General features: G+C 43.1%; 2 protein-coding genes across 2 annotated transcripts; both read right to left on the reverse strand.

The window, feature by feature from the left end:
• septin3 (septin 3) lies at positions 1-11,624 on the reverse strand. The gene is made up of 10 exons (XM_062448264.1): positions 11,467-11,624; positions 10,406-10,669; positions 10,024-10,152; positions 9,536-9,617; positions 9,059-9,196; positions 6,220-6,337; positions 2,357-2,452; positions 1,567-1,663; positions 1,354-1,405; positions 1-1,243 (listed from the first exon to the last, which is right to left on the reverse strand). Exons 2-10 carry the CDS (start codon positions 10,665-10,667, stop codon positions 1,123-1,125), a joined length of 1,095 nt encoding a protein of 364 aa, XP_062304248.1. The 5' UTR covers positions 10,668-10,669; positions 11,467-11,624; the 3' UTR covers positions 1-1,122.
• Positions 11,625-17,322: 5,698 nt separating this feature from the next.
• serhl (serine hydrolase like) lies at positions 17,323-22,108 on the reverse strand. The gene is made up of 12 exons (XM_062448288.1): positions 21,957-22,108; positions 21,604-21,747; positions 21,210-21,323; positions 20,874-20,915; positions 20,759-20,778; positions 20,544-20,618; positions 20,301-20,410; positions 20,128-20,207; positions 19,960-19,994; positions 19,213-19,289; positions 19,034-19,121; positions 17,323-18,634 (listed from the first exon to the last, which is right to left on the reverse strand). The coding sequence occupies exons 1-12, from the start codon at positions 22,015-22,017 to the stop codon at positions 18,500-18,502; spliced, it is 981 nt and encodes a 326-aa protein (XP_062304272.1). The 5' UTR covers positions 22,018-22,108; the 3' UTR covers positions 17,323-18,499.
• Positions 22,109-22,999: the final 891 nt, after the last annotated feature.

The raw sequence follows: 22,999 nt of genomic DNA on the forward strand, positions 1-22,999 counted from the left end.
CGAAGATAACACAAGGGTAAAGCTACCAAAGTGTCTTTGCAGTAAGTGCAAGATGATTACTGCATATCCTGACTGTCTTTTGAGTCGCAGAGATTGTTGTGGAGTACTGCCACCAACTGGCAGAGAGAATAGTTGTTGGCAGAATGATATTGGCACCAATTTTTGAGAGGAATCAATTTGGTCAGTTTTGAGGTCTGTTTCTCCATAAATACATCAAGCTTTGAGACAATTATAATAGTTTCTATCACAATACTTCAGTGGATGGGTTGATGTTCCTGAATTAGTTTGTTTAGAAAAGTGGTTAGTAAAAACAAAATAAAATGCACACAAAAGATATGAGTACAGTGTGAGGAAAAATGGCCAGAAATGTGTGTGTGTGTGGGGGGAGGGGATTCGTTTCGTGAATAAATAATTCAATGTAGTTGGAGTAACCGTAATCTTTCATCCAATTGGCCATCCACAACCTCGCCCCCCCGTATTTGTTTGATTTCCTCCAGGGTCCCACTGCCTCAGATCCTCGTCCTCCATACACCTGTCTGTCCCTTCTGCCCGCCTCACCACCATGGGGAGTAGAGCATTCAGCCGCTCTTCTCCCCGTCTCTGGAATTCATTACCACCCCAAGTCAGAAATATCGAATAATTCCCCATTTCAAATTGCAACTCAAACCCCATCTGTTTAAAACTGCTTATACAATTTAATGTCAATTGCTCTGCCTTCTTCTGTTGTTTTTAATATTGTTGTATTCTTTATTTTGCTGCTTTTAATGTCTTATGTACCCCTGTACGGTGTCCTTGAGTGCCGAGAAAAGCGCCTTTAAATAAAATTGATTATTATTATTAATTGCAATTGACTTTGTATTTTTGAAGGAAAACTATGAGTTTAATATGGCATAGGGAAGAGACGCGGATGTGTGTGTGTGGGGGGCGTGGCTTGGATGTAGGAACTTACAGGACACGAGTGACGAGATGAGTGATAAGATGTGGGAACCTTGCATGATATGAGTGTCATTTCACAGCTGTACATGTTCTCCTAGCATGCAGTGATGCCATCTCACAACATAGATTAGTCTATTTTCATCTTCTCTTTTTTGGTTCTCTATCTCTCAAATGAGTCAAAACTAATTACAGGTTGGTGTCATTGGATGAGATGGGGTGCAATCCTCCATTGTCATTGAGTCTCTTGGCACGATATGTTTCATAGTGGATATTGTGGGTGACCTCCTTCAAGTCTTGGAGGTGTGACCTTAAGAGTAAAGGAAAGTAAGAAAAGTTAAATAAATGATCGGGTAAATTATCAGTTAAAATTATGTTTCAGTTATATTTATTCCATTTAGGCATTACAATAATTAATACCTGATCAGGAAATCTCTCAAAAGAGCAAATTCACAATGTTTGCTGTTTTCAACTGTAACAAAAGAAGAGAACGAGAGGGGTTACGTAACGTAAATTCAATTCACTCCACGCGTCACAAGTGATGGATTTCAACAAGTGCAATTACAATCTATTCTCCATGCTGCTCTCAATGAGAAAGGTCAATGTTGTTAATCCAGTAGTGCATCAACGGACCTTCTACCACTCCCCAGGCTGTCTTCCTCCCCAGAACTCGTTTTCCGTTGACTTGGTACTCCTTGTCGCTGCCCACAACGGCAAAGGGCATCGCCTCCTGTGGACGGACACCATGTTTAATAGGGTGAGGAAAAGAACCGTAAGTAGTTTATGAGGCGAAGCAATAACTGAAGAGTGGCTGCTTCATGTGGGGATCTGTCGGGTTTTTTTACCGGTCATGAGATGCAGTGAGGCGGCATGAAACAGAAATATATGATATGAACATACATATTGATTCTGACTTGATCCGTTTTACAATGGGAATCCAAAATATAAAATGCTAACTGTGGGGGGGGTTTTCTCGAGAAGAAAAATAACGAGAGGTTCATTTTTGGGGAATCAAGACACTAGGTAAACTACCCATGGGCATGTACCCATGGGGAACGGTCTAGTGTTCTTAAGAACACTAGACCGTTCAATGTTCCCTTTGTTTTCCTGTGGCAATTCATAAAATTCTTATGTCACTTTTTGTATTGAAAGCATAGTCATTCATATACTGTCAAACGCGGTACACATATATTTACATATTTTTACATATTTTTAAGTCCCTTCTGTCTCCTTAGACAGAGACAAACTAATGAGATGGCCGTAACATCCTGTCTCCCTGCTCTATTTGAATTTTGGTCCCATTAATTTATCTGTGTGAGCGATGCATTTTTGGTGAACGGGTTGGTGCACCTCATCCATGGGCTACTGAGTATGTATGTCAAGCAACACACTGTGAATCTGGAGCAATGGTGTCTTTGCTCACCCTGATCTTGTCGTTGTCACTCTTGTCCTCCATATCCTCATCAAACTCCTTCTGAGGATATAACTCAATCCCACATGCCTCCAGTTCCTTCCTCACCTGCAAAAACAAACAAAAAACAAGACGAACACAAAGGTTAAGTATCTCTGCAGGAACAATCTTTTTTTATTTATTCTCCTTCATCCACTTAAGGTACATTATTTACTTTCATAGACTGTCCATCGCATTGGCATCTTTCTCAAAATTGTGTTGTAGTGGTGCAGTGCCTATTTGAATGAAATACTTTTGTGATTTGGCAAACGGGGGTTTTCTTAAAATATATTCATGGTCCTTTGTCTTCCATGGCCACCCCATAAGAAAACCGGTGTTGGTCCAATTTGAATTTGTAAGACTGTCTTCACACCTTCTAGCATCCACCACTTGACGGGTGGTCGCAGAAGTTGAAAAGTATGGTGAAGGAAGACTCAGAAATTATCATAAAAATATGTGTTTCTGTCAATTTTGTTCTGAACAGCTTTTAATGTCCTGTTTGATATGCCTTTGTTTCTTATTATACAGGGGAAATTAGAGTCATGTTTTAGTGTTGTATGATATATATTTTACAGGTTTTACACCGTTGAGCATGTAACAAACCAAACCAAACTTATTTGCACAGTCTTTTGTCTTCCAAGGGCGTTACATTGGGGCTCTTGCAACCACTGAGTGAAAACCGGTGATGGTTCAATTTGAATTTGTATGCTTTAGAGTTTAGACAATAATTCTTCACATTACCAACTCTCTACATCAGTGGTTCCAAACCCTGATGCTTAGGACATCCCTGTCCTGCATGTTTGAGATGTTTCCCTGCTCCAACACACCTGATTCAAATGAATGGTCATAAGCAGGCTTCTGCAGAGCTGGATAACGACCCATTCATTTGAATCAGGTGTGTTAGAGCAGGGAAACATCTAAAACATGCAGGACAGGGGTGCCCTGAAGACCAGGGTTGGGAATCACTGCTCTACAACAGCATCTCTTGGTAACTCTGTTCTCACTGTGTGTTTGGACTGTACTGACTGGGATATGTTCACGACTGCTACCAATAGTCTGTATGAGCTCACAGAGGCTGTGATGTCGTACATCAGCTTCTGTGAGGACTGCTGTATACCAACACGCACCACGGTGAGCTACAACAACGACAAACCCTGGTTCACAGCGAAACTCAGAAGGTTGAGGTTGCAGAGAAGGAGGAAGTGTTTCGGAGTGGGGATAGAGACAGATTCAAGGAGTCAAGGAACAGGTTTAGCAAGGCTGTGAGAGAGGCTCACAGAGAGACTAAAACACCAGTTCTCTGCTAACGACTGCTGTTTCTGCTTCTGGAGAGGGCTCAGGCAGATTACCAACTACAAGCCCAGAGCTGTCCACACCACTAACGACTCTCGCCTGGCCAACGACCTGAACAAGTTCTACTGCAGATTTGAAAGACAATTGGACTGTCCTGAATTACACCTTCCCTCCCAAGAGGCCTCCCCCCCACCACCACAAAGACGACTCTCTCCATTCAGGATGGAGAAGTTAACAGACTTTTCAAGAGGCAGAATCCCTGCAAAGCAGCTGGCTGGACTCTGTCTCTCCAGCCACCCTCAAGCACTGCGCTGACCAGCTGTCTCCAGTGTTCACCAACATCTTCAACACCTCCCTGGAGACGTGCCAGCCTCTCAAGTCCTCCACCCAGGGCTGCGTCCTTTCCTCTCTGCTCTTCTCCCTGTACACCAACAGCTGCACCTCCAGTCATCCGTCCGTCATACTCTTGAAGTTTGCGGACGACACCACCCTCATTGGGCTCATCTCTGGTGGGGATGAATCTGCCTATAGGTGGGAAGCTGACAACCTGGTGACCTGGTGTAGCCAGAACCACTTAGAGCTCAATGCTATTAAGCCAGTGGAGATGGTTGTGGACTTAAGGAAGAATATAGCCCCAATCACCCCAATCACCCTGTGCGACTCCCCAGTCATCACTGTGGAGTCCTTCCACTTCCTGGGCACTATCCTCTCCCAGGACCTCAATTGGGAACTGAACATCAGCTCCCTCACCAAGAAAGCACAAGAAAGAATGTACTTCCTACGGCAGCTGAAGAAATTCAACCTCCCAAAGACAATGATGGTGCACTTCTACATAGCCATCATTGAGTCCATCCTCACCTCCTCCATCACCATCTGGTACGCTGCTGTCACTGCCAAGGACAAGAGCAGACTGCAGCATAGCATCCGCACTGCTGAGAAGGTGATCGGCTGCAATCTGCCTACCCTCGAGGACCTGCACACCTCGAGGACCCTGAGAGCGAGCGAGGAAGATTGTGTCCGACCCCTCCCACCCTGGACACCCTCTGTTCCAGCTACTCCCCTCCGGCAGAAGGCTGCGGTCCATCAGGACCAAAACCTCACGCGATAACAGTTTCTTTCCATCTGCTACTGGCCTCTTCAACAAGGCCAAGGACTCCCACTGACATTTATTATCTATTATAAGTCCATCCGACACCTATTGCACTACGCACAAGCCACCTTGATCTCATTTGCACTATTCTGCCCATTCATATTCTTATTCTATTTTTATATATATTTTAAATTGTTAAAATGTTTAGATTTTTTTGTTCCTAGAATTAGTTAGACTATTGTACTTTTTTGCTTTTAATTTAAGATCCGTATATGTTTATTGTTTGCACCTTCTTGCCACAGTAAATTCTGTGTTTGTGTAAACCTACATGGCGAATAAACCAAATTCTGATTCTGGGGTTGTGCGTGTAACAGATCAAACATGTTTGCACAGTCTTTGGTCTTCCAAGGGCGTTACATTTGGCCTCCTGCAACCACTGAGTGAAAACTGGTGATGGTCCAATTTGAATTTGTATGCTTTGGACAATCATTCTTCACATTACCAAATGGAATTCAGGTCATTAAATTACCAACTCTACACCATTGCAACAGAATCTCTTGGTAACTCCAAGAATTTACTGTGTGTTTGCTGGGTCTGTATCCTAATTTGTCTCACAATGACAATAGAAAAGTCAGCTGAACATGGCGGCAAATTTGTTTATTTCGATTTCTTTTATTTGTTGCACGTCCTTGCTCGATACACCTGCCAAATTCCATACAGTGCCCGGTTTGCAAGGGTAATCATGCCACAGACAGATTCCTGCCTTTATAGATACTTATCACAAGTTCTGTATAAACAAGTAAGAAAGACTGCATAAGCCTGCCAGCATAATACTGCGAGTGAACAACACAGAAAATATGGGTGTGACTGTGACAGTCCACAAAATTCATGGTGTAATACAATATAATGGTGTCATGGTTCCGTACGTTTTCCATACAGCAAAAAAAAGTGCAAATGCCAGAGATAAAAAAAAAAAAAAAAAAAACTTAAAAACAATGATGGAGTTATACCTTACCTGGGGATGTCTTTTTAGCAGCCTATAAAACAAAAACAGCTAGCCATATTGCAACTAGCTAACTTAGCATCAGCATGTCTCCCAGCACGTCATAAAGCAGTGTTTTTCTTTGAGGGTGAGAGAGGCAGACAGCACATGCCTGTTACATTGTTTAGGCTGCCTTGTTATGCGCAGTGGCACAGAGAGATTATATTTCACACAATTTAAGATGGATTTTATTTTCCAAATGTAATAGGATTAGTTCAACGAATCATTTCGATTTAATTGTATACCGAAATGAAAGCCTCTTACCAAATTGTTTAATATGAATACATGTATTTTTACACCCCTAACAGAAAATATGTAACCAAATGTCAAATGTTTGGTATGGGATACGAAAATATGTTTCGTTTTGAGTTAGACAAAGTATTTTTCAGTTCAACGGTGTACATTTCTCACCTTCTGTTTGAACTCCATCTTCTCATCGGGGGTCATGGTATCAGACTTAGCGATGATGGGGATAATGTTCACCACTCGACTCAGATGCTTCATGAACTCAACGTCCAGCTGCCGGAGACTGAGAAACAGGAAGAGATATAGGCAGGGAGTCAGGGAAGAGAAGTGAGGGGAGACAGAGAGATACTTTGACCTTTAAAGATCATTATAAACATACGGTCAAACAAACAAGCCTGGACATTAAAAAGTCTCTTAAAATGCAGCAGTGCACTGCACCACGCTGCGAAGGAAGTCGTAGGACAGACATTTGGAGTGATGGAGAGGGGGACAGAAACAGAATACACTGAAAAACAACAGGAAACAAGTACAAGCATGCATTAACACATAAACCTTCATATTGTGATTATTGCAGTGAAATATCATTTAGCTTTAAACTTTCAAATGTAAATCATAGGGGAATCCAATGTATTCACATAAGTGCTGACAATTTACAGTTAGGTCCATAAGTATTTGGACATTGACACAATTTTCATCATTTTGGCTCTGTATACCACCACAATGGATTTGAAATGAAACAATCAAGATGTGCTTTAAGTGCAGACTTTCAGCTTTAATTTCAGGGTATTTACATCCAAATCAGGTGAACGGTGTAGGAATTACAACACATTTTATATGTGCCCCCCCCCCCCTTTTTAAGGGACCAAAAATAATTGGACAAACTAACATAATCATAAATCTAATTGTCACTTTTAATACTTGGTTGCAAATCCTTTGCAGTCAATGACAGCCTGAAGTCTGGAACCCATAGACATCACCAGACGCTGGGTTTCGTCCCTGGTGATGCTCTGCCAGGCCTCTACTGCAACTGTCTTCAGTTCCTGCTTGTTCTTGGGGCATTTTCCCTTCAGTTTTGTCTTTAGCAAGTGAAATGCATGCTCAATTGGATTTAGGTCAGGTGATTGACTTGGCCATTGCAGAACATTCCACTTCTTTGCCTTAAAAAACTCTTTGGTTGCTTTCGCAGTATGCTTTGGGTCATTGTCCATCTGCACTGTGAAGCGCCGTCCTATGAGTTCTGAAGCATTTGGCTGAATCTGAGCAGATAATATTGCCCGAAACACTTCAGAATTCATCCTACTGCTTTTGTCAGCAGTCACATCATCGATAAATACAAGGGAACCAGTTCCATTGGCAGCCATACATGCCCACGCCATAACACTACCTCCACCATGCTTCACTGATGAGGTGGCATGCTTTGGATCATGAGCAGTTCTTTCCCTTCTCCATACTCTTCTCTTCCCATCATTCAGGTACAAGTTGATCTTGGTCTCATCTGTCCATAGGATGTTGTTCCAGAACTGTACAGGGTCTTTTAGATGTTTTTTGGCAAACTCTAATCTGGTCTTCCTGTTTTTGAGACTCACCAATGGTTTACATCTTGTGGTGAACCCTCTGTATTTACTCTGGTGAAGTCTTCTCTTAATTTTTGACTTTGACACAGATACGCCTACCTCCTGGAGAGTGTTCTTGATCTGGCCAACTGTTGTGAAGGGGTTTTTCTTCACCAGGGAAAGAATTCTTCTGTCATCCACCACAGTTGTTTTCCGTGGTCTTCCGGGTCTTTTGGTGTTGCTGAGCTCACCAGTGCGTTCTTTCTTTTTAAGAATGTACCAAACAGTTGATTTGGCCTCACCTAATGTTTTTGCTATCTCTCTGATAGGTTTGTTTTGATTTTTCAGCCTAACGATGGCTTGCTTCACTGATGGTGACAGCTCTTTGGACTTCATATTGAGAGTTGACAGCAACAGATTCCAAACACAAATACCATACTTGAAATGAACTCTAGACCTTTTATCTGCTCCTTGTCAATGAAATAACGAACTCCCATGAGGGAATAACATACACCTGGCCATGGAACAGCTGAGCAGCCAATTGTCCAATTACTTTTGGTCCCTTAAAAAGGGGGGGGCCACATATAAAATGTATTGTAATTCCTACACCGTTCACCTGATTTGGATGTAAATACCCTGAAATTAAATCTGAAAGTCTGCACTTAAAGCACATCTTGATTGTTTCATTTCAAATCCATTGTGGTGGTATACAGAGCCAAAATGATGAAAATTGTGTCAATGTCCAAATATTTATGGACCTAACTGTATATTAACATGGACAGCTTCTAACTGTATATTAACATGGACAGCATCAGAATAATATGTTGTTCAATAATAATTTGTTGTATTAGGATCATGGGGATGGAGGTATAGGGGATGTCGGTTTGGCGCGCAAGGGGCATAATACTATGTGGATGTAGATTACTGGACAGTAAAGCAAAGGGCTTCATAAGCTTCTGTAGATGCTTGCCCCTCATTTTCAACCTAAGGCTCAGTGATAAGGGAACAAGGGAGGGTATTTCATGATGCTTTCTGTCCCCTGGTTCAATAACAAACACCAAGCTTATTGGACAACAGATGTGTCCAATTTACGCCCTTTGGGTAGGTGACAATGCAGAAAGTATCCTTCTTGGTCACAATGATCCGGGTAAAAACCATGGCACACTGGGTTGTCGCATAGAAAAGATGGCATCTGTTTGTGTGAAGGGGGCAATTTTCCGGTTCAGATGAGCCTGGCTTAATCTTAATCAGGACAAAGATGTTGCCGACAAGCACAGTGCAGCTAAGGCTGTGTCAGTACGGGAGTGTGTGCAGTTGAATTTAAACTCATGAGAACGACAACCGCAGTCCATGTGCGTGCGTGCGTTGTACTTGCACCACAAAGCACTAACAAAAAAAACAAAAAACAAAACTTCAACATTCCTTCTTTCAGCGTGCTGTTTTGAACTTACGAGTGGCCGGTTGGGGAGATGAAGTACAAGCAGCAGTGGACCCTTGTGTCGGGGATGCGCTTCTTTCGCGCTATGTTCACCTCCTCCTTCAGGAACTTCTCATACTGCTCATTGATGTACTTTGAGATGGGCTCCCAGCTGTAAACAGAGTCGAGAAATCCAGGTGGGTGTTAAGACTAAAAATACACACATGGAGGGGAGGAGTGTGTTTCTGTGGTAACTGCAAGCAAACTGAACACTGCATAATAAAGAACTATGTTTTTAAGCAAATGACAGTGAGGGGGCCCTACAAAACAAATCCCTCTGCAGCAAGGCAGACAGAGCTTTTTTTATCTCAAGAAAGGGATTGAGTTTCTACAATTAGTGCATGGCCGATTATAATGAGGTGACCTAAAACTAAATATAGTGTGTGAAAGCAAATAGTAATCTCAGATAGGCTTGATTTCTCTAACACGCACACACACACACAGACCTTACCAGTTCTCATTGTTGATCTGGTCACCAAAGCCAGGGGTATCAATCACTGTCAACTTCATCTTGACTCCACCCTCCTCAATCACTGAATAAAAACAATAAATGAATTGTTCTTTCAAAATAAAAAGCAGGCTACCTATGAGAGTGAAAATCACAGCCACTGCGTACAATTAGCTACAATGCTTTGGACCAGCTGGAAAGAAGAGACAGAAGAGAAAACATGATCTGATTGGCTGGGGAAGGAAGAGAGGAATGATTCAGCTGGCTCCTTCCACAGTTGGACACCATGCTCCAGCTGTGCCAGTGTATGCCACCCTCAAGGCAGGACATAGTCTGTTGGGTCAATCTATGCCAAGGGCCAGTTGGCACAGTGATAGCCTAGTGATAACACAATGCTGCAGTCAATGGAGTCAGGGCACAACACTCCCGTATTGAACAGGCCGTGTAAAAGAGGCTTGTAATAAACCCTGTTTCCCACCCCCATCTCATACCATGTGACACTGCCTTGATCTCCACAGTCTTGGGGATCTTCTCGTCACGGCCCCAGGCTGTGCTCCTCCGGCTCACCTGGGACTTGAACAGAGTGTTGACCAGCGTCGACTTCCCCAGACCACTCTGACCTGACAGGAGGGGAGAGCGAGAAATAGAATGAGGCAGGGAAAGGGCGATCATAAATGGAACAAAGCGTCCCAAGTCTGAGAACTGCATCCAAAGCATGAGGATCACCGTGATGGTTCTTGACAGCATTTTTTTTGTATGGTTTTCGCAGTAAACAACACAACAGAACTTACACTGCAGTACACTCAATCCTGTGGATACAAAGTTACTTGCACATTGTTCATAAACCCACTAATGCTCCAAGCCTTTACTCACCAACTACCATAATGTTGAAGTCAAAGCCCGTCTTCATGGTTTTTTTCCTCATCTGCTCGATGATGGTGTCAATCCCGATGTAGCCCAGCAGTGTGGAGCCGCCGCCCATACCTTGGCCCCCAACTCCATGCCCGCCACCAATTCCAACCGGTGGCGCCTGCTGTGGGGAGGGGGTGTGTGGGGTGGCTGGGGGTGCCACATGAGGGGGCTTGGCAGGAACAACAGGTTTGGGTCTCACTTCCGGGGGAACAATATCAGACATGTCTGGAAAGGAGGGTGGAGGGGAAACTGTTACACTTAATTCCAATGGCAAAGCAATATGAGGAGAAGAAAACCATGCACTGTTTGCATGGCAGATGGTTACAGGAACAGACATAAGGCTGAGCATGACGTCCATAATTGGAGTGTTCTAGACAGGATATCTTAACTGCGGGGCATGCACATGTAGCTAGGTCTGCTGCTCTTGGAGACAGTGCACACACGCCTTGACACAGATCAGACAGGTCAGGACAACAAGCACTGTGTCAGTTCGACTGAACACATCGTTGAACAACCTTCCTTTCTCTCTCTCCCTGCCTCTCCTACACAGCCACTCAAACCTGATACTGACAAATTAGGTTTAGGTAGGGCTACCTTGCAGATTATCTAAATTGTGTGGGCAAAATTTGTAAAATTGTCTTTGCGTTAGGCTAAATTATCTTGCTTGCTACCTATACCCAAGTTCTCGAGAAACTGGCCATTTTCAGTGAATGCCTGCCTTTTTTCCCACGGTTATTCCCATGGGTGTCAAGCTGCGACAGTAAATCCTAATTCTGTGAATATGAGAATCTAGCTAGGTAGGACTAGCTACCAATCAAGAAAAATAAAGTGGCTTGTCCACGTTGCAATCAACTCAAACAACAATGCCTTCCACACACAATAATTAGGACTGATTAGCTGGCTAGCTACATCCATAACCTGACCCATTGTCTCTCCATCCATGCCGGCTAACGTTGGCTAACGAGCTAGCTAACTCTATGTCGTCTGTGATGTTAAGACATAGCCTTAGCTATTCGACTTACCAATTCCTGTGTGGGTTCAATCGCTAAATTGTTTAGGACGAAGAATTGCAAGTTTACAGTCTTTCAATCCACGCAGGGCACAATAACCAACGACGAATGTCCGATACGGTAGGCAGCGAGATGTAGAATACGGGTCATGTGATTTGACTGGGTACCTCTTTCCCTCATTCCCCCCAGCTCGCTGGCTGAGAGCCCCCCTTTTTCGTTGTCAAGGCGACAAGAGGAGAGGGAACTAGGAGATACAGCACACATGCTCAAAAAGTAGTTTTTCCTCAGGGATGCTATTTTGGCATTTTAAGAACTTTTGGGAGAACGGTAATAAAAGCTCGATGAAACAGAATTTAAGATTAATTAAGACTGGTTTCAAACGAATTCTAACAATTTCACCACACCAGTAATGAATGGCCACATTTTGATCTATGTTATTTTCAAATGTTCTGTTGCTGTATTGCTATTCATGTAAATGAATGTACCACGAACAGTAGATTGTAAAATTTTAAAATGTAAAACATCCATCGTGTACCTACAGTTGTTCACTGAGTAGCTTACAATGAAAGAGTAAATCGACTGTAGTTAGAGTTCACTGATACTTTTATATACTCACATATCCTGCCATTGTTGTTGCTGCTATGATCTTTCACCCTCTTTTGTGTACACTTTCTATGTACTTGCATGGTCTGTGTTTGTAGTTGACCAGTTTGTGTATTGGTCCCTTTCAGCTCCCCGTAACGTAGTTTAATCTATCCAATATACCCATGTCTGTTATCCCACTGATAAGGACATAATATATGTCACTATTTTTCCAACTGCCCTCTCTGTCCCTTGTTTCTCCATCTGGCACACTCTTTACCTTTTAACTTTCACATTTCAGAGCAAGAAAGAGGGACAATTTGTCTGCCAAAATATGTAATAAATATGCTCACAAACTTTTGTTTACCAACTAGCAGTCATAGAAGCGTTGTCTCCTTACTCACCCACTGACACGTGAATCACACCAGGGTGATGCATGGCGGTATCATGTAACTCCCGTGCCTCACCGGCGACAGATGTCCTGCTTGAATGAGGGTGACTCAGTGCGCATGATGAAGAGACAGCTCTCTCATTTGATCTCTGGAATCCTACGCTCTGGGCTTGCGATACCAGTTCAAAGACCCCTCTTGAATCGCTGCCAGCCCTGGGTGTGTTGGGTTGGTTGCATCCCATGGCCAGCAGCCAGCTCGCGGTCCATTCTTCTGAGGAATATTCTGGTGGCAGCTTGGGCCCCTCATGGTCAGGTGGCGGGCCAGTTTGGCGCTGTTCCGTAGCATTAGATTTCAGTCGTCTGTGGTTGATGTTGTTCTTTGCTACATGTGAGGACTGTTCAGGATCTAAACTATGTTTTTGTGTCTGGGTGACGTCTTCACTGATGGTTTTGTTGAGCATGAAACATCCAGTCGGACAGATTTTGACCACTTTTGTTGTCGAACTACTGCAGATCACTTTGTCAAGATTCAAATGGCCCTCTTTGGAGGCCTTAATCACGTCAGTCTGGGAAGAGGAAGTGAGGGAGGATTCCTGTTTCTGAGGTATCATGAGACTTTGAGTCTCACAGTTATCAGATCTTACAATTGACGGAATAGCTTCCTGGTTGTCACTGATGTGTTTGGAAAGGCTATTGTCACAGACTGAAATGCTATCTAACAGACGCTTCCTATTGTATGTTTTCATCGTGTGCATGTCAGTATATGGACTTGGACTTTTGGGGCTGTTGCAGAATGCTGGATTCTGGAACGTGTTGGAGGATCTGGAAGGTCTAGCTTGTTGGTAAGATTGAGATGAGTAATCTGAGACTGTCTTTGAAGACTCCTTGAGAGATGACCTGCAACTTTCCATGTCTTTTGAAAGTGTTGGTCCCTTCCTAACTCCACCTTTAAGAAAAGATATTTTAGTTTCTCTTTGTGTGGACGGACTCGTTGGAGTTTTTTCAGCTTTGCATGACATTCTCTTTGGAGGTTTGGGAAGAGATGTACTGGGATCCACATGATCGAGAGACTCACAACCAGTGGCAACACTAGCAGGCTGACACGAACGTCTATTCTGTAATGGTTGTTGGCACTTTATTGCCTTTTCAGATTTAAGACTTGACTGGGTGGCCTGTCTGTCACTCAGTGATGTACACCGAACATGAACTGGATGAAATTCTTTCATTGGGAGCTTACATTCTTCTAATCCTGAGATTACATTTTGTTTGGCCATCCACCCAGTTGGCGAAACAATACTTTCTGGAGAATTTTGGTTGGACGGTTTTGGTTTAGCATTTGTGTCTTCCTTCCTTGAACCAGAGGTGTCATCCTTACCCAGAAAAATCCTGGGGCTGAATCTTGTCTTCCCTGTTTTACGTAACCCAAGCCTGGCTTGCAATAAGTTAGGGTCCTGACACTTACTTTTTACAAGGAAGGTCCCAGAACATCCAACGTCCCTGCTAAACTGGACAGAGTTATCAACAGACTTTGGGGGTGGACCCTTAGAGGGAGTTACTCTGATAGTGCTTAGTATTCCACAGCGAGTGAAGCTGGTCAATCCTTCCTGGTCAGGTATGGACTGGTCTTGGATTGCTGGTGTTGGGGACATAGGTTTACCTAGCTCAGACTGGCTGTTGTTGGCAGAAATGGGGATTGACCTTACTCTTCTTTCTGTGGGCATGGGGAAGTTCTGTTTGGTTCCTGGGTTGTCCAGAGGCATTGTCTGACACCGGAAGGTCGGAGAGTGGCTAAGCCTGAGAATTGGAGAGATGCTAGGCTTAGGTTCTGGAAGGGAGAGTGTTGGAGAGATGCTAGGCTTAGGTTCTGGAAGGGAGAGTGTTAGAGAGATGCTAGGCTTAGGTTCTGGAATGGAGAGTGTTGGAGATATGCTAGGCTTAGGTTCTGGAAGGGACAGTGTTGGAGAGATGCTAGGCTTAGGTTCTGGAAGGGACAGTGTTGGAGAGACGACAGGCTTTGGCTTCAGAAGTGGAAGAGAGTTGCTTGGATTAAGCTTGTGTCTGGGTGAAATTGGAGAGAGTTTCATGAGGGGAGTGGGAGAGATGCTTGGCTTGGCCTTGAGCTTGGCGATCGGAAGTGTTGTATATCTGTTTCCATGGATTCTGTCTGAACGTAAACCAATTAAAGACGGGAAGCTAGTCGGTTCGATGTTGATTGACATCATAGACCCAGATGGCTGAGGGGCGTGATTTTGAGCCATAGAGTTCACTCTGAGTCCATGGGCAAGAAGAGGTAATTTGGTAAAAGTAGAGGAAAGGTAGATCAGAAGAGAAGGAGGCAAAATAATAACCATTATAAGTATCAAAGCAAAAATAGGTCTACACTCCCAGCTTGCCAGCCTATTCAAATCAGCACAGTGTTAAACATAACTTGCAAAACAGTACAATGCCAGTGAGACATAGACAATCAGAGCACCGTAAGTAATGCGCAGCACCAGCTGTACCTGAGTGAAGCAGGCTGTTCTGAGATCAATTTTTCAAAGACGATTCCTTGGACATCAAAGGAGGGTATTCGGATAGGTTTCTTCTTAATGACAGGAGAAGACAGGGAGAGAGGAAGGAAGGAAGACGGGCTGGCTAGGTGTTTTGGGGGTTTCTGGGGCAAAGATGCTCGAGGGAGCAAGGTTACAAGCTGGTTAGTGGCACTCATTGTCTGAAATAGGATGGGATGAAATATGGAATGAATCAAAACGATGTCAATTATGCTGTTTTAAGGAATAGGGGTTTTAAAAAGGAAGGGAAAACACAAATGGGTTGACAACAATCTTTGGTTAATCGAACAGTCCACATTTCGGCCATTCGACCCCTTCCGATATGCAACAGATCATTGATATGACAGACAATATTGCAAGAGACCATACCACATACACTGCATTAAAAAAGAAAACTCCTGTGTTGATAAACATGTAAAGATATTGTAAAAAAACTACCGACCTGAGAACCCGATAAGCTCTCCACTATCTCAACAAGAGATGTGGACTGAGCAAGGAAGAGAAACAGGGCGGAAGACAACAGGAAGTGGTGGGTACCAAAGTAACATTCTCCTCATTCCTCTCCTCTAAAGCTGCACTGTTTCACTCACCCACTTATTTTCCATAAGATTCCTGACATCTGTCTGGGACGAACTAGAGTCTCAGCTTTTGGAGGGGTTTTGCACATAGAGGGTGGCTGTTGAAAACGGTCAGTACATAGACATTTTTGGAATCTTAGATTTGAGAAAACGTGAACATCGAAGTACAATGTGAGAATTGAAGAATAAAGACAGATTGCTGATACATTTTAAAACATTGATTTAATGTCCATGTGAACATACATTGAGAGGCATAAGGTCATTAAAAGAGTTGTACATACATGTACACCATACTTTCATCACTTTGCCATAAACAATAATAATATGAAAAACAATAATATGAAACAATATATCCATACTCTTGTCTTTGTTCCGAGTTCATATATTTTTGGCCTCACCTAATTTTGGCACTTATCTGACCAACCAGATATGTTGATCCACATTCTGTCCAGAAACAACACCCAGACCCAATGCAATATGTTTACATTTTGAGTGTGTAATCTAAATTGACGGAGAATATCAGGATAGGTATGAACATGAAAGTCATCATCCTATCTCACGAAGTAACTGCGGCCATTTTGCTCATCCTACTCCTTTCAGATCCACACATTTCTGTGGAAAATATTTTGGGGGGGATTCCTTCTGAACTAGGCTATTTGTAAAATTGACACCTGATCACAACGTCCATCATTGTCAATCTAGACTTATACAAATGTATTGCATTCCCATTTTCAGTCTATAAAAATAGCTAAATGACATATGGGATCTGTGTGAAGTGGTTGTTCATTTACAAAACCCTATGCAAAAGTGCACAGCTATGATATGGCACAAACACTATATAATTTGTCTTAGCCTGTAACAGTAGCTTACATCCTGCAGTCCCTTTGAGACAAGCACCACCTCTCAACCTCCCTGCCTCACTCCCTACAACTCTTCTTTTCATACATCCATCCATAGATCCATTCATCCATGCTTCCATCCATAGTCATATCAGGGCATTGCTGTCATCGTCTCCGCAGTTGATGCTGGCCACCAGTGGGTGGTGCCGGACCGTCTTGTTGCTCCACTTGTGGGCATCCTGCAGGCCGGGCTCCAGGAAGTAGAGGCAGGCCCCGAAACCAGCCAGCACCAGGACCGACACCAGCAGGTAGAGGGGCACGAACCAGTCCAGGAACATCCACGACATGCCGAGGACGCTGCAGGGGGGAGAAGTAGATGTGTAGAGTGAAGGAGGTTGGGGAGAGAGAAGCAGGAGGATGGAAAGGAAGGTATGGAAGTGTGTGTGTGTGTGGGGGGGGGGCGGAGCAGAGGACGGGTACGTGAAGGGGGAGAGTAAACAAGAGAAGAGACAGATGAGGGAAGGAGTAGAAAAGAAGGAACGGAGAGATTACAAAGGAGTTGGAGAACGGAGGGATTAAAGTTACTAGTGAGTGTCAATAGTAACTAATGTTACTTGTGTGTTACTAAACACTCCTAATCTAAAGATACACAGAATTCTACTTGTTACCTGTATAAGGGGAACAGAGTTAGCAAGCGTTACATAATGATCTGCAGTCCCAGCATGCCTTCATGACTAGCGGTGTTTTCCTTAAATGGGAGCACCGGCCACTCTGACTCTACCACAGCATCTCTGTCCACTGACTATCCTTTGCCAGATACAAGCCCAACGTGTCACATCCAGTGTGTAAAACGAGTTGAAACTCAACAGCTTCATGCTGAAATGAGCCCTTCATTGCAGATATAAGAATGCTTTATCTGTGTACATACCTGTGGTCTTTTCCGTAGTTCTTGGTGGATTTAATATACTCTCTCTGTCGTTATGGGAGGAGGCTGAGGAGCAACAATCATTTAGATATAGGTATTCAGACCACTGGCGGATCTAACGCATTTCCGACAGTGGTTGTGATACGATATAGAATCCTAGGTGATCTAGAGGATGAAGCTGCATGCAGCTTCACACGGCTCTGAGTTCTGACGTCACACGGGAAGAAAGAGAGTTGTGTCAGGGGGGGGGGATGAGCGTTGCCATGACAACATCCGCCCCGGCGATGACAAGAGGATGAAGGGAGTGGGAGGGGAAAACTTACATAACCCATCATCTTTTTTTCTGTTTTGGGGGAAGGAGGGAGGGGGGTCCTTCAAATGTCTCTGGATGGTTTCTGCCTCCCGAGTAGAAAATCGATTCCGCTTCATTTAATGTAGAGGCCGTTGCGCCAGTTTATGTGACATTGAGCTGCAGGGACATATTAGTCAGCTTGCCAATCCACATATCATCACAAGGCTCAAGCAATATGCCACCCTTTTATGGAGCAAGGCTCTATAAAACAAAGAACCAATGTACTGTGAAACAAGGACTGATCCAAGATTAAACAGTGTAAAAGATGACCTACTTATTACAAAATTGGATCAGGAAGAACCTTTTTCTTTCCCCCTTGCGTCATAATTGCCAGTTAGAGCTAGGGGCCACATCAACGATTAACTTCAAAGGCAAAGATGTCTTATTGGGTGACAAGCAGGGAGAATGGGTGACTTTGCATTGGACTAGTGAACATAAGTACATGACAACCTATAGTTGAAAAGCACTTCTTTAACTCAACACATTTCCACAGAACAGTAGCAAGGAACTGCTTAAAAACATACATGAATAAGTCGCCACTAGACAAGTTTCTTAAAAAGATCAAAACATTGGCACAGTATGTTACAAATATTAGGATACTAGTATATTAGGAAAGAAATGTTGTTCATGAGTAGATTGGAAGCACGTAAGTGACTTTTAGTAGCCCTGTGTAGTTACTCACTTTACGAAGGCACACATTAATGCAGTAGTACAATTATATAGTACAAAAGTACTGTGTGAGTATTTTAGGTTTTGTGACCCGATTAGAATGACCGTTAAAGCACATCTCACTGTGTAAGAGAGTGTGCTGGTAAAGTGTTTGTGTCTGTTATAACTTTGCGACTTCCTCTCCAGAGACGTATGAGGAAGAGTTGGACTGGAGGAAATCGGCTACGAACGTGGCCACTCTCTCAGGACTGTTCAGGTGGACATGGTGATCTCCAGGGACTGTCATCACGATGCCCTGGAAGGAGGGGTTAAAGAATAAGAAAGAAAGAATACAAAAAAACTGTAAGAGAGTATGGGTGGTGGGGGGGTGGTTTGTTTTGTTTTGGTAACTACGGTCTTTACATATTCTAGAGGTCTTCATGAAATTCTATGACAAATTGTATCCACACATGACACCGTAGATAATGGACAATAATGGAATTTACAGGTGTCTGTAAGAAAATAGCCAATCAGTAACTGAGTGATGCAGGTTGCCGTGGCGTTTCCACCCAAAAATATCCCTGCTCTCTCTGTGATGTGCTGCTGTGTCTACTTCGCATAATCTTTCCTAAAATATACAGGACACAACCAAACATTTCATGAGGCTTCAATCCTGTTGCACTTGAACATATACAGTGAATTATGTACCACTCACTTTGTGATCCTTGTAGCCTTGAATAAGAGCAGAGGTAAATTTCTTCTGATCGGGTTCTGAAAACATCTTCTCAAAACCCTCGTCAGCTCTGGAAGAAAGGTTCGGAATTAACTTAAACCACTGCACTAAAGTATAGTGTATTCTGAAGTTTAGTGTAGCTTAGTTTAGTACGTACTTACAGTACTAATAGTACTTTAGCTTGTATTAGTGACTGCAACTCTAGACACTGTTCCAGACTGACTCGCGCTATGTTTTTCTGAAACACATTTCAAAGTAACAAGTGAGCATATACTGATAAACAAAGCATACACTGATGAATCAAACTAATTATTTTATATCCATGTGTGGTTATTGTTGTAAGACTGCATACACACAATGTTAAACTATATACTCAGAACTTTGCACTGCAAATGTTTTGTTCTTTTTTTGCTGATGTTGTTGTTCAGCGCAGAGCCTAGAGCCGTCTGCGGAAACATTAATCCCTTCTCCTGAGATGCTGAAATGCCCTTGACATTTGTAGAAACCATTTGACTACAACCATCACACACCAGCTTCACTGCACATATACTGTATTTACAAGAGATATTAACATCAGGTTAATGCTGCTGTCCATTTTTCATGGGACTTTATTAAGTGTTAAGTGGCTCACAGCTTTGGCGTGGAGTGTAATCTCTCCCTATGCTGCATGAATACATGACTGCTTGGAAGTTGGCACACACCACTGGAACTTGACTGAATCAGTGTTTTCCATTAACATTTCCGATGTGTGCCAACTAGTCATTGAATCATGCAGCATTACAAATTAGCCGTGAGGATTTAAACAATAAAGGCTGGCAGCAGATCTACAATATCCTTCTTTTTGAGTGTCGACCCAATTTTGGAACATGTTCAGCACTGTCTCATTAAGACATTTCATTGTCACTCACCAGATTGATCCGAAAGTCACGGGTAAAAACCACTCCTGAGGTGACACAAAAGAAAGGAAAAAGAAGAAAACACTTCACATGACCCAGCTCCCAGAATCATTACAGCACAAAACAAAACAAACACTAAACGTGGCATTTTAAAACTAGAGAGATGAACACCATATTTACCCCCTTCCACCTCTGCCAGGCCTCGTTCTAAAAGAATGCAGGCAGACTGCTCGGACAGAGTGGGGTTTGCAACCATGAGTCTGGAAGAGATCGAGTGAACATGGGATGAAGGGGGGGGGGGGGGAGAAGAAGTTCAAAAACAAAAACAGGCCCAGGGAGGTAGCTAGCCTTACCTCTGCACGGCTTTCTCATGGGTGTACACCCGCTCCTTCATCTCCTCGGTCTTTTTCTCAAACCGGAGCATTTCATCAAAGCCCTGTCTCATCACCTGCCCGATTTCTTTCTAGGATTTGAGAAAGTGACACGGAGACAGAAGGAGAGAGAGAGGGGAACGGAGAGAATATCAGAAAGAACAACACCCTCTTTTAGTCCTACATCCCGAGGTGCGTTTGTGGATCTCATGAATGTTTAACTACCAGATCTGTGGGTAAGAATCCATAAGAGTCCAGCAGCACTACCGACTCCACCATCTCTGGATACAAGGCACTGAACTGTAAAAACAGTAAACAACTGTAACGGGACATGGTAGCATTCAAAAAACGTGGGCCAACTCCTTCCATAATGCTAAACTGCCAGTATCCTATGAATATAGTGATCTAGTAGAAGTAATTGCATTCTGCTATCCTCTTACCATTCCTGCTACATTGCCTCCTGTGGATGAGAGAGCTTGGTCAGATGGCATACACCGAAAGGGGGATGGAGAGCTTGTAGGAAATGTAAATAAAACGATCAACTTTGCAACTCACCCATGCTGTGCCCTATGATGGAGAACTTCTTCCAATGGAGAGCTGCAAATGTAAGTCAACAGGTTTGATTTCTCATCGACACCAGACAATACTTGCTTGTTCATCTTCCCCGGCCAACTTCAGCAAGACAAAACAATTAGACTGTCCTCACATGCCCTACAACAAGCAAGTCCCTGCATTGCTTGTAGCTTGGATCATTTGGAACTGTAACTCCTTAGCATGTGATATGGGTTTGTGTGCTTATATTCCAATTGAACTAAGACAATCTCCGTTTTGTCATGGGCTGTTATACAGTATAACATCGATGGCAATTTCGTGCTTTTCACGTCTCTGTACCGTCAATGACTCGCCGAATGTCCGCCACGTACGAGGGGAAGGAATAAAAGACCCCAGGAGGACGATGGGAGGAGAGGCCGTGACCAGCCATGTCTACAGCTACATACCGGAAGTCTGTCAAAGAGAGATAGAGAAAAACCATGCAAGTAAGAAAAAGTGGTGTGTGGGACTGACAGAGAGACAGAAGAGACATTTCTTCTTAATGTCCTTGCCAGGGCGTAGCCACGGAGATTAAGGAAGAAATATGCAACAGAATCCTTATTCCACAGACACTGTGTTCAGATTTTCTGCTACAGTTATTGTTCTCTTTACCTTGCATTAGTAACACTGTCAGCTCTTTTCATCAATGTGTTCAGACAACACAGTGTGCAATTTAATTAATCTAGTTAGGTACCTTGTGGCAGTAAGGGTACAAGGGTGTTAAATGTTCCACAGTTGTCAGCCCACCCGTGCAGGCAAAGTACAGGACGGCCATGGTCAGGACCCCAGACCTTGCCTCGGATTTCTCCCCATGGCACGGGCATGTTGAACTCTGAAACTGTTGCACATAAATTGTTTCAAACTGTGAATTGTGTGAAAGGTTATGGTAAAACACGTGATTAATACTGCGATTCTCTGTCCCATACATACACATAAACAAACGCAAGCACGTTTGCCCGCCACGAGGAACACACACAATTAGACTACAACACAATTTGTTGAATAATTTAGTTAAATTAGTAAATTAGTGTTAAACTTCCTTCTCACCTGCATGTTTCATTGTGGACGATGTCATTAAGTGTCTTATACCTTTCAAACTCTGTATCATTCTGAAACACCAACTGAACAGTTTAGTACTACACGTAACATCAGCAATATGAATTAACAATCTCGATGTACACAATTTGAGCCGACTCTAACCTTCCTCTGTTGCTTCCGGGTTTTGTAAAACACATGTGTTTTCACCAATGAAGTCTCAATGCGTCTTTCTCCTTCAAACACGCCATTGGGTAACCAAATCTGTAAATATGATTTAGCAGTCAACTAACCAATCACCTTTGTTGTTAAAATATTTGTCTGGGACTTACAGAACAGTAATTTCTGCATAGCGTCGCCAGAAGGCGCAGTTGAAGACAAATGCCAGAACACTTTTCAACTTTAGCCTTTAGAATAACCCTTCAGAATCTAAAGGGTGAATTCAATTCTTCGAAAATAAGAAATTAGCCTACTTACATATCATACATCTCCATTTGAAAATGTGTATTTAATCAGGCTAATACACTGGCCTATGTTAAGGACCATGAATTGTATTCAACAGTGTTTTGCTTGTTTGTTAGGGATAATTTTGTGTCCAAAAAGAAAGAGAAAAATGCAATTTTAAGTGATACTGCTAGCAATTTTATGGACTGATCTTTGAACTATGCCTGAAGGTTAATTGACACCAGGGGCTAGTATTGGCATGTCACAACTCACTGAGTCTATACACAACACAGTCCACTACTCAGTACTGAAGTAGATAAGAAAAACAAAACATAAATGTGTCTCAAAGACCAGCACTTGATATTATTAGAGTACCGTTGAGGAAATCGACCTCCATACTGCCATGAGTTGAACTTGACCTAACTGTGATCCCAGTTAAATGCTTTGGCAATACCAGTGAGCCTGGCTGTTGCAATATTTCTTTATTTAGCTGCATGGTAACTTGAAAAGAGAGATAGGGGTAAAGGAAAGATAATGGTTAAGAGGGAGAGAAGTGTGAGGTGGAAGGGAGAGTGCTGGGAGGGGATTGGTGATGCACAAATATAGCAGGG

The sequence above is a fragment of the Osmerus eperlanus genome, chromosome 22, assembly GCF_963692335.1.
Source record: "Osmerus eperlanus chromosome 22, fOsmEpe2.1, whole genome shotgun sequence".
NCBI lineage: Eukaryota > Metazoa > Chordata > Actinopteri > Osmeriformes > Osmeridae > Osmerus > Osmerus eperlanus.

Excerpts from the sequence above, each read along its gene's own strand:
- septin3 (XM_062448264.1), bottom strand. The coding sequence starts at position 10,667 with ATGTCTGATATTGTTCCCCCGGAAGTGAGACCCAAACCTGTTGTTCCT. Across the intron at positions 10,153-10,405 it reads CTTCAACATTATGGTAGTTG|GTCAGAGTGGTCTGGGGAAG; the intron begins GTGAGTAAAGGC and ends CCCTCCTGTCAG. Across the intron at positions 9,618-10,023 it reads GATCAAGGCAGTGTCACATG|TGATTGAGGAGGGTGGAGTC; the intron begins GTATGAGATGGG and ends GTTTTTATTCAG.
- serhl (XM_062448288.1), bottom strand. The coding sequence starts at position 22,017 with ATGATACAGAGTTTGAAAGGTATAAGACACTTAATGACATCGTCCACA. Across the intron at positions 20,916-21,209 it reads CATTCGGCGAGTCATTGACG|CTCTCCATTGGAAGAAGTTC; the intron begins GTACAGAGACGT and ends TTACATTTGCAG. Across the intron at positions 19,995-20,127 it reads CCTGGCAGAGGTGGAAGGGG|GAGTGGTTTTTACCCGTGAC; the intron begins GTAAATATGGTG and ends GTGTCACCTCAG.